This window comes from Pinus tabuliformis, chromosome 5_2, assembly GCF_031772625.1.
Source record: "Pinus tabuliformis cultivar Carrire ecotype Pingquan chromosome 5_2, CPIR1, whole genome shotgun sequence".
NCBI classification, from domain to species: Eukaryota; Viridiplantae; Streptophyta; class Pinopsida; order Pinales; family Pinaceae; genus Pinus; species Pinus tabuliformis.
Genome location: NC_142306.1, coordinates 181203627 through 181218346, shown reverse-complemented (window position 1 = coordinate 181218346; position 14720 = coordinate 181203627). Strand labels below are relative to the sequence as shown.

The 14720-nt window shown below is 34.0% G+C and overlaps 1 protein-coding gene across 1 annotated transcript; it reads right to left on the bottom strand.

Annotated features, from left to right (window-relative positions):
• Nucleotides 1-3736: 3736 nt before the first annotated feature.
• LOC149158145 (carbon catabolite repressor protein 4 homolog 2-like) lies at nt 3737-5281 on the bottom strand. The gene has a single exon (XM_089433898.1). It carries the CDS (start codon nt 5279-5281, stop codon nt 3737-3739), a length of 1545 nt encoding a protein of 514 aa, XP_089290024.1.
• Between the last annotated feature and the right edge of the window lie 9439 nt (nt 5282-14720).

The window sequence follows — 14720 nt, the reverse complement described above, 5'->3', positions numbered from 1 at the left end:
GCATATTGTGAATTGACTAGAACATTGATATCCCATGCTAAAGCTAACACTGATGCACTTGAAAATGTTGAAAATTGTAGGTAATTTCAAATATTATTCAAATTTATTGTTCAAAGTTGCTAACATGTTAATAGTTACACTTTATGTCATTTAGTATTTTTAGAATATGAAAATTTTATTAGAAAGAAATATATTTTATAAAATCATAACATGTTAATAATTAGTGAGTTTTGATATTTTGATCAAATCATGCTAGGAAAAAAAAATATGAGAAATTTATAATTAAGACTATGATAAAAAGACATAATGAAGATTTAATGATTCTACAATTTTAAATTACAAGGAAATTTATTGTAGGGATAAGAAATGTGAAAATAGGATTAGAATTATGACGCACTATTAAAAATATTTCTCAAGCATTATAAGCTACACAAACATTGTATTTGAATACTCGTTTGTTTTCCAAGAAATTGCAAGGAGGAGAATCAATCAATATGATATTAGGAAGCAATTAGATGATGAATATATGAATAATTTTTTAATGATAAGCTTACCACCCTCATTTTATTCATTTTTTTAGTGATTGCATCTTCTTGGCGATACTCAAAAAATCATGTTTTCATCTAGCTATGATCATTTTTTCTACTTAAAGATAGGAGATTAAGTTAGAGAGGCACCAAATTCATCCACCATAGAGAATGCATCCAGTGCATGCTACAAACGCAAAGAGAAACATGAAATGATAGTAACAATGTATATAAGAAATGTATGTTTATATGTTATTATTGTGATAATCCTAGACACTTGAATAGAAGTTGTTAAGAAAGAGAGTATTACTTGGTAAGAGGTTAGAATAAATCAAGACATGAAAATATTTTTTATGGGGATGATGAAGAAGAAGTAGTGGGTCATTTTTCATTTTTGGCTTCATAACTTTAATCAGTAAAATCTACAACCTTGTATTTCAGTTCAAACATATCTCAACATTACACATTGCGCAAGAACTCATATGTAAGTATTGTTGGACATAAGAGCCATAAAGAATCAATCTCTTTAGGCGATAATTGGAATTACTATCTATGTGGGATGTTAGTATCAAAATAAGAAATGTTTTTATACCTTAAAAAAAATGTTAAATGTGTTCTCGATGTGAAGATTCTTTTTTTTCTATTATCGAGATAACCAAAAGTCCCAATTTTTTTATGAACTTTAAAGGAAATAAATTTATGGTCATGATAACAAGGAGATATCTTCTGGTATTGGTGAAAGGGATTATATGGTTTAGAGAAAATGAAGAAACATGCACTAGCCATGGTAGATAATAGATAATACTAGTGTACTTTGGAATAAAAGGCAGGGACACCTAAACTATCAATATTTATCTAAACTCAACAACACTAATACGGTGGTCCTTCTATTTAGGGATGTCAAAATGTATGCATATGCCTCTATATGAGAAAATAGCTTCTACATTCATTTGATACTAACAAGGTATGGAAAAACAAAAGTGTTTTGGACCTTATACATGTTGATGACACCTAGAAGATCTATATCTAAGTATTTCTTATACTAGTTGATGGCTTATCATGGAAAATGTTGGTTTATCTTCTGAATAAGAAGTTAGATTGTTATTCAAACTTTGTAGCATGGAAATATTTGGTACAAAAGCAAATAGATAAAGCTCGAAGCTCTTGGATTTGATAAATGAGGTTAGTTTGTTTCAACTTAGCTCAAGGAATTCCACACAAGGGAAGTATGCATAGGGAGATATGCTACCCCATACACTCCGCAACAAATTGGAGCCATATAATGAATGAATATGATATTTATGGATATGTCAAGTTGTGTGTTGCATAGTCAAAATGCGTAATATCTATTTTGGGTGGAAGTAGTGAATATCATGGTCTAAATGTCTATCAAAATTCTAAGGAACAATGATCACGTAGAAAACATTCTATAAGTCATTTACATGTTTTTGGTTGTATTTCTTTTGCACATGTTTGTAGGGAAAAAAGAAGTAAATTAGATGCAAAAAGAAAGATATACATGTTTGTTGGCTATAATGAGAAGTTTAAAGAATAGTTGTCTCCATAAGCAAAATTATGATTGATAGAGATGTTGTTGTAGGTGAGAAAATACAATTATTCTTTGACAATGACAAATATATGGATAGTTGTTGTTGATTTAAGAATGATTTGTAGTGTTGAAATCAAACAGAGCTTAGAATTGAAAACAACATAGGAGTCTAACTCCATGGGGAATGTAATGAATAAAAGAAGGATTATTCACAAAAGTATTAGGAACATCAACACAAGATTCAAAAGTGGTATTGTAACACAATGTCTTATGTGTGGTAAGATGAATTACCAAAGGAAATGGATGGTCAATATATAAATTTTTCTCTAACTTCTATTGTTTTATAGGTGTTTAAACCTAACACATTAAAAAATCAAATAAAAACATTATTGGGAAGCTACCATGAAGTTGGAATATGATGCATTAATGAAAAACAAGACTTAGGTGCTATCAATATTGCATCCAAGGAAGAAATCCATAGGTTGTAAGTGGATTTTTAAAGTCAAATAGAAGTCATATGGTTCTTTCAATAAATACAAACATTGTTAAGGATGTACATAGTTTAAAGGAGTAGATTATGAAGAAACTTTTCATCCAAGTATAAAGATGGTAACCTTCTAGTTAATTATGTTTATTGTTGCACATTTTGTTTGGAAAGTATATTACATTAATGTTAAAAGTTCTTTATTTAATGAATACTTGGATGAGGAGATTTAAATGGCATAGCCATAAGAGTTACATGAATTTGAAAAGAAACGTCTATTTTTTTTAATTCTTAAAATCCTTATGCCACCAATACCACATGGGTGAAACCACCAATGTTAACCTCTTTCATTGAATTAAGTTTACCTAAACAAGATGATTTCGTATACAATGGTTCAACAATTTCCAACTTGGTTACATAATATCTAATACCTCACATAAATGCTTAACCTATAATCGATGCCTCATTTGACCATCTAGAACTCTAAGCATTGGCCCTCACAATCACTTTTTCATACTTAGGAGGGGAAAATATAAAGAATCTACTCTATTCTAGTTGATGCCAAAGTAGTTGGTTTGTGGGCCTATTCCACCCTTTTCTAATTTCTAATGAGATCTTTATTGCTAAAGTGGAAGATAAATAGAGACTAAAAAAATATAGATCCACTGATCTCGAGCCAAATTAATCTAACATATCATTAATCTAACATATCACAGCCAAATTAATCTAACATATCACATTAATTTTTGGGGTCTACACATGTGGCAACCACCAAATAATAAAGAGAGTTGAATGAGTTGATGGATTTAGTTTGGTATGACTTATCATGGTGCTTATTTTTGGAATAAAATTTGTCAAAGGAAATGTTGATAAGCATTTCTAGCCTTTGTAAATTTCTAACATCGACACAAGGGGAAAACAAAAATCACTTGTAAATTTCTCATGCCAAATTTTAAATCACATTAAGACCCTGTGTAGAATAAAGCACATCTAAAATAGCGATTCAATATATAACTTTACACAATAGAACACTGAAATGCGCATCCATTGTCATGCATTAACATATAACCACTCAAATTACAAAGCTTTTTTGCTCGAAGGCATTGTTGTTATTGCAATTAACCAGGCAAACTACAAAACTTTTTCACTTGAACCTATTGTCGTTATCACAATTGTTCATAACAGCAGCTTTCGAGGGTCTTTCATAATGTACTGAAACTTGGCGGCAATTGCAATGTGATCAGAGGGATAGTGAGGTGAAGGAAGTGCATAAATTTTCACTTGACTCTCATCCTCATCAATCAGCTCCAGCAGCGATAGCACCTTCAAATTCGGCGCAGTGTGAAATATGTAGTCGAGCGTTCCTCGGAAGTCGCAGGAGAAGTTGGTGAAGCGAGGCTCCCGTGTGCCAACATCCATTTTCTTCACAATTTCTGCCCGGTCCACAGTATTGCATCTAAAATAACATGCATAAGCACTGACGAGAGGAAGTGTGTGCCGAAACTTCTCAACAGGTTTCAATACACCATCTGGATCATAAGCCAAATCCCTGTGACCGGAATCGACATGGCCTTTGGTAAGAAGTGAGTGAACGGCGCTTCCAGGCACAGAATTGAAGTCCCCGCATAGTACAAGTTGATCGCAGCAATTTTCTTGAACAAATGATTCCAACTTGTTCAACAAGTAGTAAACCTGCCACAGTTTGACATCTCCGTTATTCGTACTTGCATGTATGTGAGTGTTGGCTATGCAGAGACAGTGACCAGTCTTCCTGAAAGAGAGGACAACATTCAGTGCAATGTTGTCTTTATGAAATCGACCGGGCAAGTTTATAGCATAACTACTCAAATCGATGTATTCTTTTTTTAACTGCTCAAATTGGTCCAGTCTGTAGAAAGTAGCACAGCCATCAACGGTCTGGCTTTGGTCCCCTGATCTCTGTTTTTCCTGATACTCTCCTGCATATCCATGTCTGGCCAATTCTGGATGGAAAAACTCTGAATAATGATTGCGCTGCACCTCCTGCAGGCAGATGATGTCAGCATCATATTTTACTATCTCTGTGAGCAACTTTTCTCCACGATGCTCCCACTGAAGGGCCCATGGGGGGCAGAGGCGGTGCTTTTCAGGAGTAGCGTACTCTTGAGCAAGCACGTTGTACGTGACGATTGTGAATGATTGACAGGCGAAACTTGCAGCCCGCCCACCACAGTGACTGTTGACTTTCATCATCCGTCGAGGACGCAGGGGAATAACAGGGCGAGTATACAATATTTTCTCGCCTGCACATTCCAGCAATAATACGCTGCCTATATCCTCCTCGGTGGGTGTATAACGTCCCCAGCTTGACACCATCTCCCGATTGTCCACAGATGTGATGTGCTCATCTACTTCTTCAGCTGTGTGGAGCCCGAGTGTCTGCTTGTGCAGCTCTAATTGGTTCCAGGACTCGATGAAACATTGTCTACAACAATGCATGTGCTTGGATGACCAATGGTTTTCACAATATTTACATTCCAGAGTCGCAGGTTCATCAGAATGTACACTGCACATGCGCCTGACAACCTTATACCAACGGAAGTCCCCGTAACTCCTTCCATATTGACCCCCTAACAAGTCTTCTGCATATAACTCTTTCCCAACCATCGGCTCCACTGTAATCATATCAACAGCCGCCACTGTAACACTGTTATTCTCAGCTCTCATGGAATTCTGTAGCATTGTTAAAGCCAACTCTGAAAACTAAACCCCAAAACAGATGCAGGGATTTCTTTAGATCGGACCCATCATTGTGCGTCCCATGACCAAGATTAGTTCTTGCCCACGAAATTCCCAACCAGCGGCAGAGGCAGAAAGGCAGCTCGAGCACTTGTAACCTAGGCTGAAGAGGAATCACTCACAAGCTTTTCTTAGCAAGCTAGGTATAGGTATTTCCATTTTGATGCAGGTTACCCGATTTTTGGTCGAAGTTTTGAGACTCGCAAGATAGGTATTTCCATTTTTGGTGGAAGTTTTTATGCGTTTGATTTGGTCTATTTTTGTTTTTACGTGTTTAAAAGATGAACGGAAATCTATTTTCACAAAGTATTGGTCGTGTTTGATCTGATTTCGTTGTTTCTCGGTTTTTTTACGCGTGGAAGTGTTGGAACTTGGAATTCTATTAAAAAAACTATTGGTTTTTAAATGCTAATGCTACTATTTTTTTTTAATGAAAAGCAATAAAAATATCCAATAAATTTATGTTTTAAACAAATTTTGTTTTAAATTTTAGACTGTGCTTTTCTCACTGTGTGAAGAAAGTAGGGTGGTTTTAAATTATATTTTGTTAAGTAAAATAGTTTTGTATAAATCTGATTTCTCTTTTCCTGTGCAATCTCTCTTTCGTATCTGTTTTCCATCAATACTAATAAATCTGATTTCTCTTTTCCTGTGCAATCTCTCTTTCGTATCTGTTTTCCATCCATACTAATAAATGACTCCTGTTTTGGCCTTCATAGTTCTTTCTCACTCAATGATTATTATTGGGCTCTTTACCCAAATTTTGGTAGAAGCTATCTTTTCCTTTGCAATCTGCCTCTCTTACCTGTTTTCCATCCATACCAATAAATGATTTTTTTTTGGCCTTCACAATTTTTTCTACCTCAATGTTTATTATTTGGATGTTCACCCAATAAATGATCCTTTCTTGGCCTTTACAAATTTTTCTAACTCAATGTTTATTATTTGGATGTTCACCCAAGTTTTGGTAGGAGCTATTTTTCTTTTTGATGTTTTTGAGGAAAAATAACTTTTCTGATTTTTATTTTTATATTTTTACATTTATACGGGTTTGATTTTATTCTTTCAATTGTGTACCATATTTGTAAGTCTATTAAAAACATTTTCTTTGTTTTGATGTTCTTGAAAGATAGTCAAAAATATTTTTTTATTGGATTTTTTTGTTTTTACTTTTGATTTTATTCTTTTAATTTCATAATTTGTTTATTAAAAATTTCAGTCTTTTTTATATATGTATTGATTTTTTCTATACAAAAAAAATTAAGTAACAAAAACTTATTCGTAAATTTTAATTATATATTATTTTTTTCCATAAAAAAATCAAGTATTCAATTAACAAAAACTCATTCATAAATTTTAAATTATATTTTCAACACCGCATGAAAATAAATTATCATGCCTCCATTTTATTTTGAATTGGTTAAATAAATCAGCTTTCCTTCTCCCTTTGTAATATGTGTAGACTTCTTTGGCCCTCTTCTTGCCCATGGAGAAATCCTTCCATTACATTGAAGAGTACTCATGAGTGTTGTTCAATAGTTAATTTCATATTAATATATTAACTATGTTTTGACCCTCTTCTTGCCATGGAGAAATCCTTCCATTACATTGAAGAGTTCTCATGAGTGTTGTTCAATAGTTAATTTCATATTAATATATTAACTATTTTTTTGACAACTCTTCATCATAATATATATAAAAAAATGTCATTAGAAATCATTTGTTTTTCATTTAACGTATTAAGGATGTACATGCATGATGTATTAAGGATGCACATGCATGATGTTTTTGATGTAATTTCACTCACTTCTTATCTCTTAGAAATATAGAAAAAAAGTCATTGAAAAGTATATTAATTATGTATACATGATGTTTTTGAGGTAATATCACCCACTTATCATCTCCTCTAAATATAGAAAGGAAGAGTCAATGCAAATCATATGATTTTTACATGCGTCATTATTTTTATTTATTTAAAAAAATTATAATAATTTAATATTATGTTTAATAACTAGTCTATATTGATCTTAATTCTCGATCTATCAAGAGCCTAGTGAAAACCTCCTTTTTGAGTGAAAAACATGAGAAAATGTTTGCACTTCAAGATACTTGATCCCTCTGGGCATTTCATAGAATGATGGATCTAGTGCGGCCAAAGAAAATCTAATGAACGTATGATTAATTTTATCATTAATATGTTTGTCATCGCCCTGGTTACTTTTGTTATCTTTTCATATCAATTATATGAAAATATTACTTCTATGATCACCGTGCTTACTTTTTTCATCTTTTCATATCAATTATATGAAAATAACAAGTTAAAACGTAAACCTATGAAAAGGACAAGTTAAATCGTAAACCTTGTTACTTTTGTCATCTTTTCATATCGATTATATGAAAATATTACTTCTCTGAACACCGTGGTTACTTTTTTCATCTTTTCATATCGGTTATATGAAAAGGACATGTTAAACCGTAAACCTAAATTAGAAATCAACGTCTACACTAAAATCAATGCATCTAATCCAAGTAATAAAAAATGATTAGAGAACAACATTTACACTCAAATCAATCCGCAAGTGATAAAAAAGATTAGAGAACAACATGTACACTGAAATCAATGCCTCTAATGCAAGCAAACAAATAGGATTAGAAATCAACATTTACACTCAAATCAATGCATCATCTAGTGCAAGTAAGAAAATATGATTATAAACCAACATCTACACTTAAATCAATGCATATAGTGCAAGCAATCAAATAGGATTATAAATCACCATCTACACTAAAATCAATGCATTTAGTGCAAGCAATCAAATAGGATTAGAAATCGTCTACATTGAAATCAATGCATCTAGTAAAAACAATCAAATATTATTAGAAATCAAGGTCTACATTGAAATCAATGCATCTATTGCAAGTAATCAAATATGATTATAAATCACCATCTACACTAAAATCAATGCATTTAGTGCAATCAATCAAATAGGATTAGAAATCATCTACATTGAAATCAACGCATATAGTGCAAGAAATCAAATACCATTAGAAATCAACATCTACACTAAAATCAATGCATCTAGTGAAAGCAATCAAATAAGATTATAAATCACCATCTACATTGAAATCAATGCATCTAGTGCAAGAAATCTTGTTCCCTCTCTCCCCCCTCCATCTATATCTATAACTCCCTCCATCTCTCCTTATTTGTATCTCCATCTCACCCCCAAACACACATGCTCTCTCACTCCATATCTATCAATCTCTATGTCCCTCCCTCCCTCTCCATCTCTCTCTTCTTCCCTCTGTTCACTATCCATCTATATCTCTATCTCCCTTTGTCTCTCTATATCACCCCCAAAACATACACTCTCTTTCTATAATACATCTATCTATCCCTCCCTCCTCCTCTCCCCCTCTCTCTCTTCCCATTTTCTCCATCTCCCACATTTCTATCTCTCTTCTCTCCTGCTATCCTCTCTCCCTCTCTCTCCATATTCCTTATCACTCTCTCTCTCTCCACCTTTATCTCTCTATTTCTTTCTTCTTTCCTCTCTCTCTCTCCCCCTCCAACTCCATCTCTCTTTCCCTCCCTCTCTCCACTCTCTCACATCCTCTCTCTCTTCCTTCCTCTCTCTCTCTTTCCGTCCAACCTCTCTCTCTCTCTCTCTCTCTCTCTCTCTCTCTCTCCAACTCTATTACTATATCCCTCCATATCTCCTCTCTCCTTCTCTCCCCCATTGTCTCTATCTCTCCTTCTTTGTCTCTTTATCTCACCCCAAAAAATACACTCTCTCTCTTCATCTCTCCCTTGTCACTCCCTCACTCTTTCCCATCTTTCCACTCTCTATGTCATTCTTCTTCCTTCCCTCTATCCCCCCTCCAACACCATATCCCTATCCCTCCCTCTCTCCTCCTCTCTCCAGCTCTCTCTACCCTCCAATCCTAACACTATCTCCCTCCCTCTCTCCTTCTCTCTCTTCCCCCTCCATCTTTGTGTGTCCCTCTCCTTCTATTAGCCTTCTCTACCTCTCTCACTCCTCTCCCTCTCTCTTTCTTCCTTCCTCCTCTCCCCTCTCCTTCAGTTTATCTCCATCTCTTCCTTGTCACTCACCTTATCTCTCCAAATCTATCATTGTCCTTTTTCTTCCCTCCCATATATAGTTAGAATCACTATATATCATGATATATTAATATATATTATAATATAACAAATTTAATATTGTATTAATCCAAATTTATTAAATTTTATAATATTAATATTATAATATATTAATATGAATATTAGATTTTTTAATAATAATAATAATAATAATAATAATAATAATAATTTAATATTAATATTATGGTTAATAATGCTTTTTGCATGGTATTAATAATAATTTGGCCCATGGTATTTGGCCCATAGGCTTCACCTAAATAAAACCTCTTTTTTGAGTGTTAGTAAGTATAAAGAGGTTTATGGAGTAAATATAAAATGAAGTTTTATTTTTTTACCATATCTCTTGTCTATTTATATTTTCATTTATTTATCATATCTCTTTTATTTACCATTGTATTTGGCCCATAGGCTTGGTATATAATTAGATGTTGATTTCTAATCCTATTTGATATATTTTTGTTTATTTACCATAGCTTTAGTTTATTTATATTTTTATCTATTTACCATACCTCTGGTTTATTTATATTTTTAATTTATGTTATGTTTATGTTTACGTGTTTAGGCTTTTACGTGAGATCTACCCACATACTGGGTTGTAGAGCAGCTCTTATAAAGTTTATAAGTTTAAAACTAATTTATATCTTAATTAAATATAATACCATGAGTATGGAATCTTCACATATAATGATAATTAAGCTAATACACGGAAACCCTCTCCTCAGTGAATAATTTTTTTATGATTGTGCATGAAACTAGGACTAATGAGAAAATGAAAGGCTAAGTGTATCACCTAACTACCAATTGATCTCGAGGTTGGTCATATCACCGGCCCTTTATGTGTTATAATGACACACACTAAGTTTGGAAATTATGGTGGTTGATGTGGTTGTTTTTCTATACTATCTATGTAGATTGTGATACTTTGCTATTTTGGATCATGTGCTATACATGCCAATAATGGTGACCTCCTTTATCACTCTGCTATCACCCAATCTTGTTTCCTCATTCACTCTTTGTGGTTTCTATGTTGTGACATGTTCACTTACCTTTTAATCACGAAATTAGCAACAAAGAACTTCCTCTCTACACCAAGGCCTAGACTAATGAAAATCCTCTGCCAATTATTAATGCAAGCATCATATGAACACACTCTTAATCCTTGATAGAGAATCCTTCATTTTTCTCCAAGAGCGCATAACACACTCCTAAATCATATTTCCCCTTCTTTGCTCTGAACTACGCCTATGAAGAGCCAATTCTTCCTTTGAGCGCGCTCCTTCAACTCAAAGGATTGCACACTCCTTGAGCGCATGAGTGCACCCTGAAGACCTGAAGATTAACCCCTTTAGCCTTTAGCAATGTACCATGTGCCCTCCTTAACCCTTTGAGTTCATGAGCACACGATGAATCCCTGAAGCCCCAATATTTGTCCTTTGATAATGTACCATGAAGCCTTCTTTGCCTTCTTGAGTGCATGAGTGCACCCTAGAGCCCTGAAGCCTCTCCCTTTAGCCTTCATCTTTGTGCCATGTTCCCTCCTTATTTCCATTGAGAATACAGAGCACTTGGGAAGCCCGAAGCCTAATATTTTTTACCTCATGCATACGCCCTACATCCTCCCTTGAGTGTCTCCCTCTCTTGAGCACATGAGCACATCAAAAAGCCTTGAAGTTTTCTATTTATCTCTTCAACCTTTCAAAGTGTGGCCTTGCGCCCAAAATATTTTCTTTCTTCTTCCAAGCGCATTGTTAAGGGATGAACAAAAATATGCATGAAACATGTTCTAACAGGAAATTCTTAGGCTAATGGATACATGTCCTGAGTGATTGCAAATACAACTATTTGAAGAACAACATGCAAGCATGCTTGAAGAAGATTTGGCAAAGAAGGAAGACAAAGGAAGGATCGAAGAACAAAGAGCACATTGGATTCTTGATGATCGAAGAATCCTGAAGACTCCATAAGATCAAAGAACCTTCATAGGGTGAAGACATCAATGAACGAAAGCTGCATTCAAAACAAAGACATGAGTGGCAGCCATGTCACCTACTAAAGAAAGTCCACTTCATTAGTCACTATGAATCCTAGTCATAAAATATAGTGACTTGTCATGTATCATCACATGATGATGTGGATTTTATGGTGTAATGATGTAATAATTGTAAATACAAATAAGTGGAAGTCCAAGAGTCATGTACAGACAAAAGAGCCATAGAAGTCCAAAATACATGTAATACCAATATTCATATGTAATTCCAAAATTAATTTGGAAGTCCAAAGGTTGTAGAAGTCTAAAGGTCATTAGGAGTTGGAAATTCAAGAGTCTTGAGGATGTGAAAGGTCATGTGTCAAGTTATAAAAGGATCCTCATTACTCATGCAAAAAAAAATTAACCTTGAATTCTCTGCCAAGGCATTAGAAAGATAGAGTTAGTACTTTTGGGAGTAAGTAGTGGTTGTAATGCTCCACTATTTAGGCTAGTGATTTTCATTGTACTTATGCATTTTGGAACTCTTTCTTAATATCCGAAGCCTTTTGGACAACACATTTTCATACATGGATTGTGGATGTTTTAAGACCACTCTTTGAATGTTTATGATTCATGTTCACTTTCACATGTGTTGAAGTAATTGAACTATTTTGGTGATTTGGGTGCTTAACTTATTTGAAATGTGTCGAAATGTTATGCAACCAGTTCACAAAACAATAGAAAAGATAGATCAATGACTTAAAAATTATCCACTTCAAGGGGGAAACCTCCTTTACATCACATAAATGAACAATTCTTAGATGATACAAATGAAAAGACCTCCTTTGTATATATAGGAGACTAAGGGTTCACAATATAATTAGAGCCTACATAACAATAATAATGTAAGGGAACAACAATAATAATAGTGGGATTCTATGGGTCACACCAATAACAATATGGGGACTATAAGGACACAAAAATAACAATAAGCGGGATACACTACTATTATAGGAACCTAACATGCCCCTCTACTTCAAAAAAGTGTTTTCCTCAATGCTTGAGTAGTTATGGATGCTTCTGTATAAAATTATCATCCTCCCATGTGGAATATTTTGTAGGTAAGTTCTCCCACTTAATGAGATACTCTCAAATTTATCTATTCCGTAGATGTCAGGTTCTTGTTTCTGTGATTGCGTCATGCTCAAATATGATTTTCCTTCTTCGTTAAGTTTTGGAATAACTGTTTGAACTTAAACCTTGTCACTGATAACCTAATTTAAACATGAAACATGGAAAATTGGTTGTACTCGGGAAGATGTAGGCAAATACAATTTGTATCTCATAGTACCAATATTTTGCAACACTTTGTAAGGACCGTAGTACTTGGGTGACAATTTATTATCCTTCTTAGCTTGCTTGAGAGAACGTTTTTTGTAAGGTTTTAGCCATAAAAATACCCATTCACCTACATCAAAAATATATTCACTACGATGTTGATCTACATGTTGTATCATTCAATTCTGGGCCAGAGCGAGGTTATCCTTTAAGAGTTGCAGAAATTTTTGTTGATGCTCGACGTGATCTTCCACTACTTGAACCTTACAATTGTCTCTTAAAGATGATGTGATGGATAGTGGATGATATCCATAAAGTGTCATAAATGTGGTCATCTTTTATGCAGTATGGAAGGAAGTATTATACCACAATTCTACTAGAGGTAACCACTTGGACCATTGTGTTTGTTTATCAGATACAAAGCAATGAAGATATCCTTCCAAACATTTGTTCACTATCCCAGTTTTCTCATTAGATTGAGGATGATAAGATGAGCTATGAGCTAATTGACCACCAAGACAAAAATAATTCACCCCAAAAATTTCCATTGAAAATGGGATCTCTGTCACTTACTATAATCTTTGGATTTCCATGAAGCTTTTGAATTGTTTCCATAAATTCAGTAGCACCTGTATTGGCTTTAAAAGGATGAGATAATGCAAAAAAAAGTTCATACTTGGTAAGTTTATCAACTACCACCATGATGACACTCTTTCCTGCAGATTTGGGAAACCCTGTGATAAAATCCATTGAGACCCCCTCCCAATGCTGACGTGGAATGGGTACATGTTGTAACAGACTTGGATTTTTAATTGTATCAACTTTATTTTGTTGGAAAACGAAACATTTTGCCACAAACCTCTGAATATTATATTTAAGGCCATCCCAAAAAAATTCCTTCTTGACCCTATGGTAAGTTTTTAAAAATCTTGAGTGTCCTCCTAAGGGAGAGGTGTGCAATTCCAAAAAATTCTCTTGTTTGAGTTAAGAATACTTACAAAGATATAAGTGATATTTGTACCATAATGAATCATTTTTCCAGCTAATTGTATGAAATGTATTGGGATCTTTCTACAACTTTTGAATGAGTGAGCACACCTCTTCATCATTCTTCCATTCATTCCTTGCTTCAGTTATCCACTAAGTTTGGATAATCGAAATGGCAGAAAGAAATGCTCCCATGTCCTCATCCCTTCTTGAGAGTGCATCTGCAACAAAATTTTGCTTCCCCTTTTTGTATATGATTTCAAAGTCATAACCCAACATCTTTGTCACCCATTTTTGCTGCTCTTAAGAAGACAGTATTTGTTACAAAAATTATTTAAGACTATCATAATATGATTTTACCTTGAAGTGTCTTTCCATTAGGCAATGTCACCATTGCTTTATTGCATGTAGTATTGCCAACATTTCCTTCTCATAAATAGGTTTTTGTAAATACTTTCCTTAGATTGGATGAATTTCAAAAGAAATGGGTCTTCCTTCTTGCATTAAAACAACACTAATTCCATTTCCTAAGGCATCACATTCCATAATAAAACTTTTTTTTATGTCTTGTGTAGCTAAGACCGATGCTTGGCACAATTTCTCTTTAAGATATTCAAAGGCCTTCTTTTCTTCTGGAGTCCAAGAAAATGCATATTTCTTCAGTAATGATTTTAGAGGTGTCACTATTCTCCCATAATCCTTAACAAACTTGCAATAATACTTTGTCAACCTGAGAATTCCTCGAAGATGCTCTATGGTTGTGGGGATTTTCCATTCCTTAATGGATTTAATTTTTTTACCGTCTACCTTAACACCCTAATGAGATACAATATGACCCATTCTTTGAAGGCTTTTGGATATAATTGTTTCTCTTCCAATAATTTCAGCACCCTGTCAACATGTTGAACATCATTCTTATAAGACTT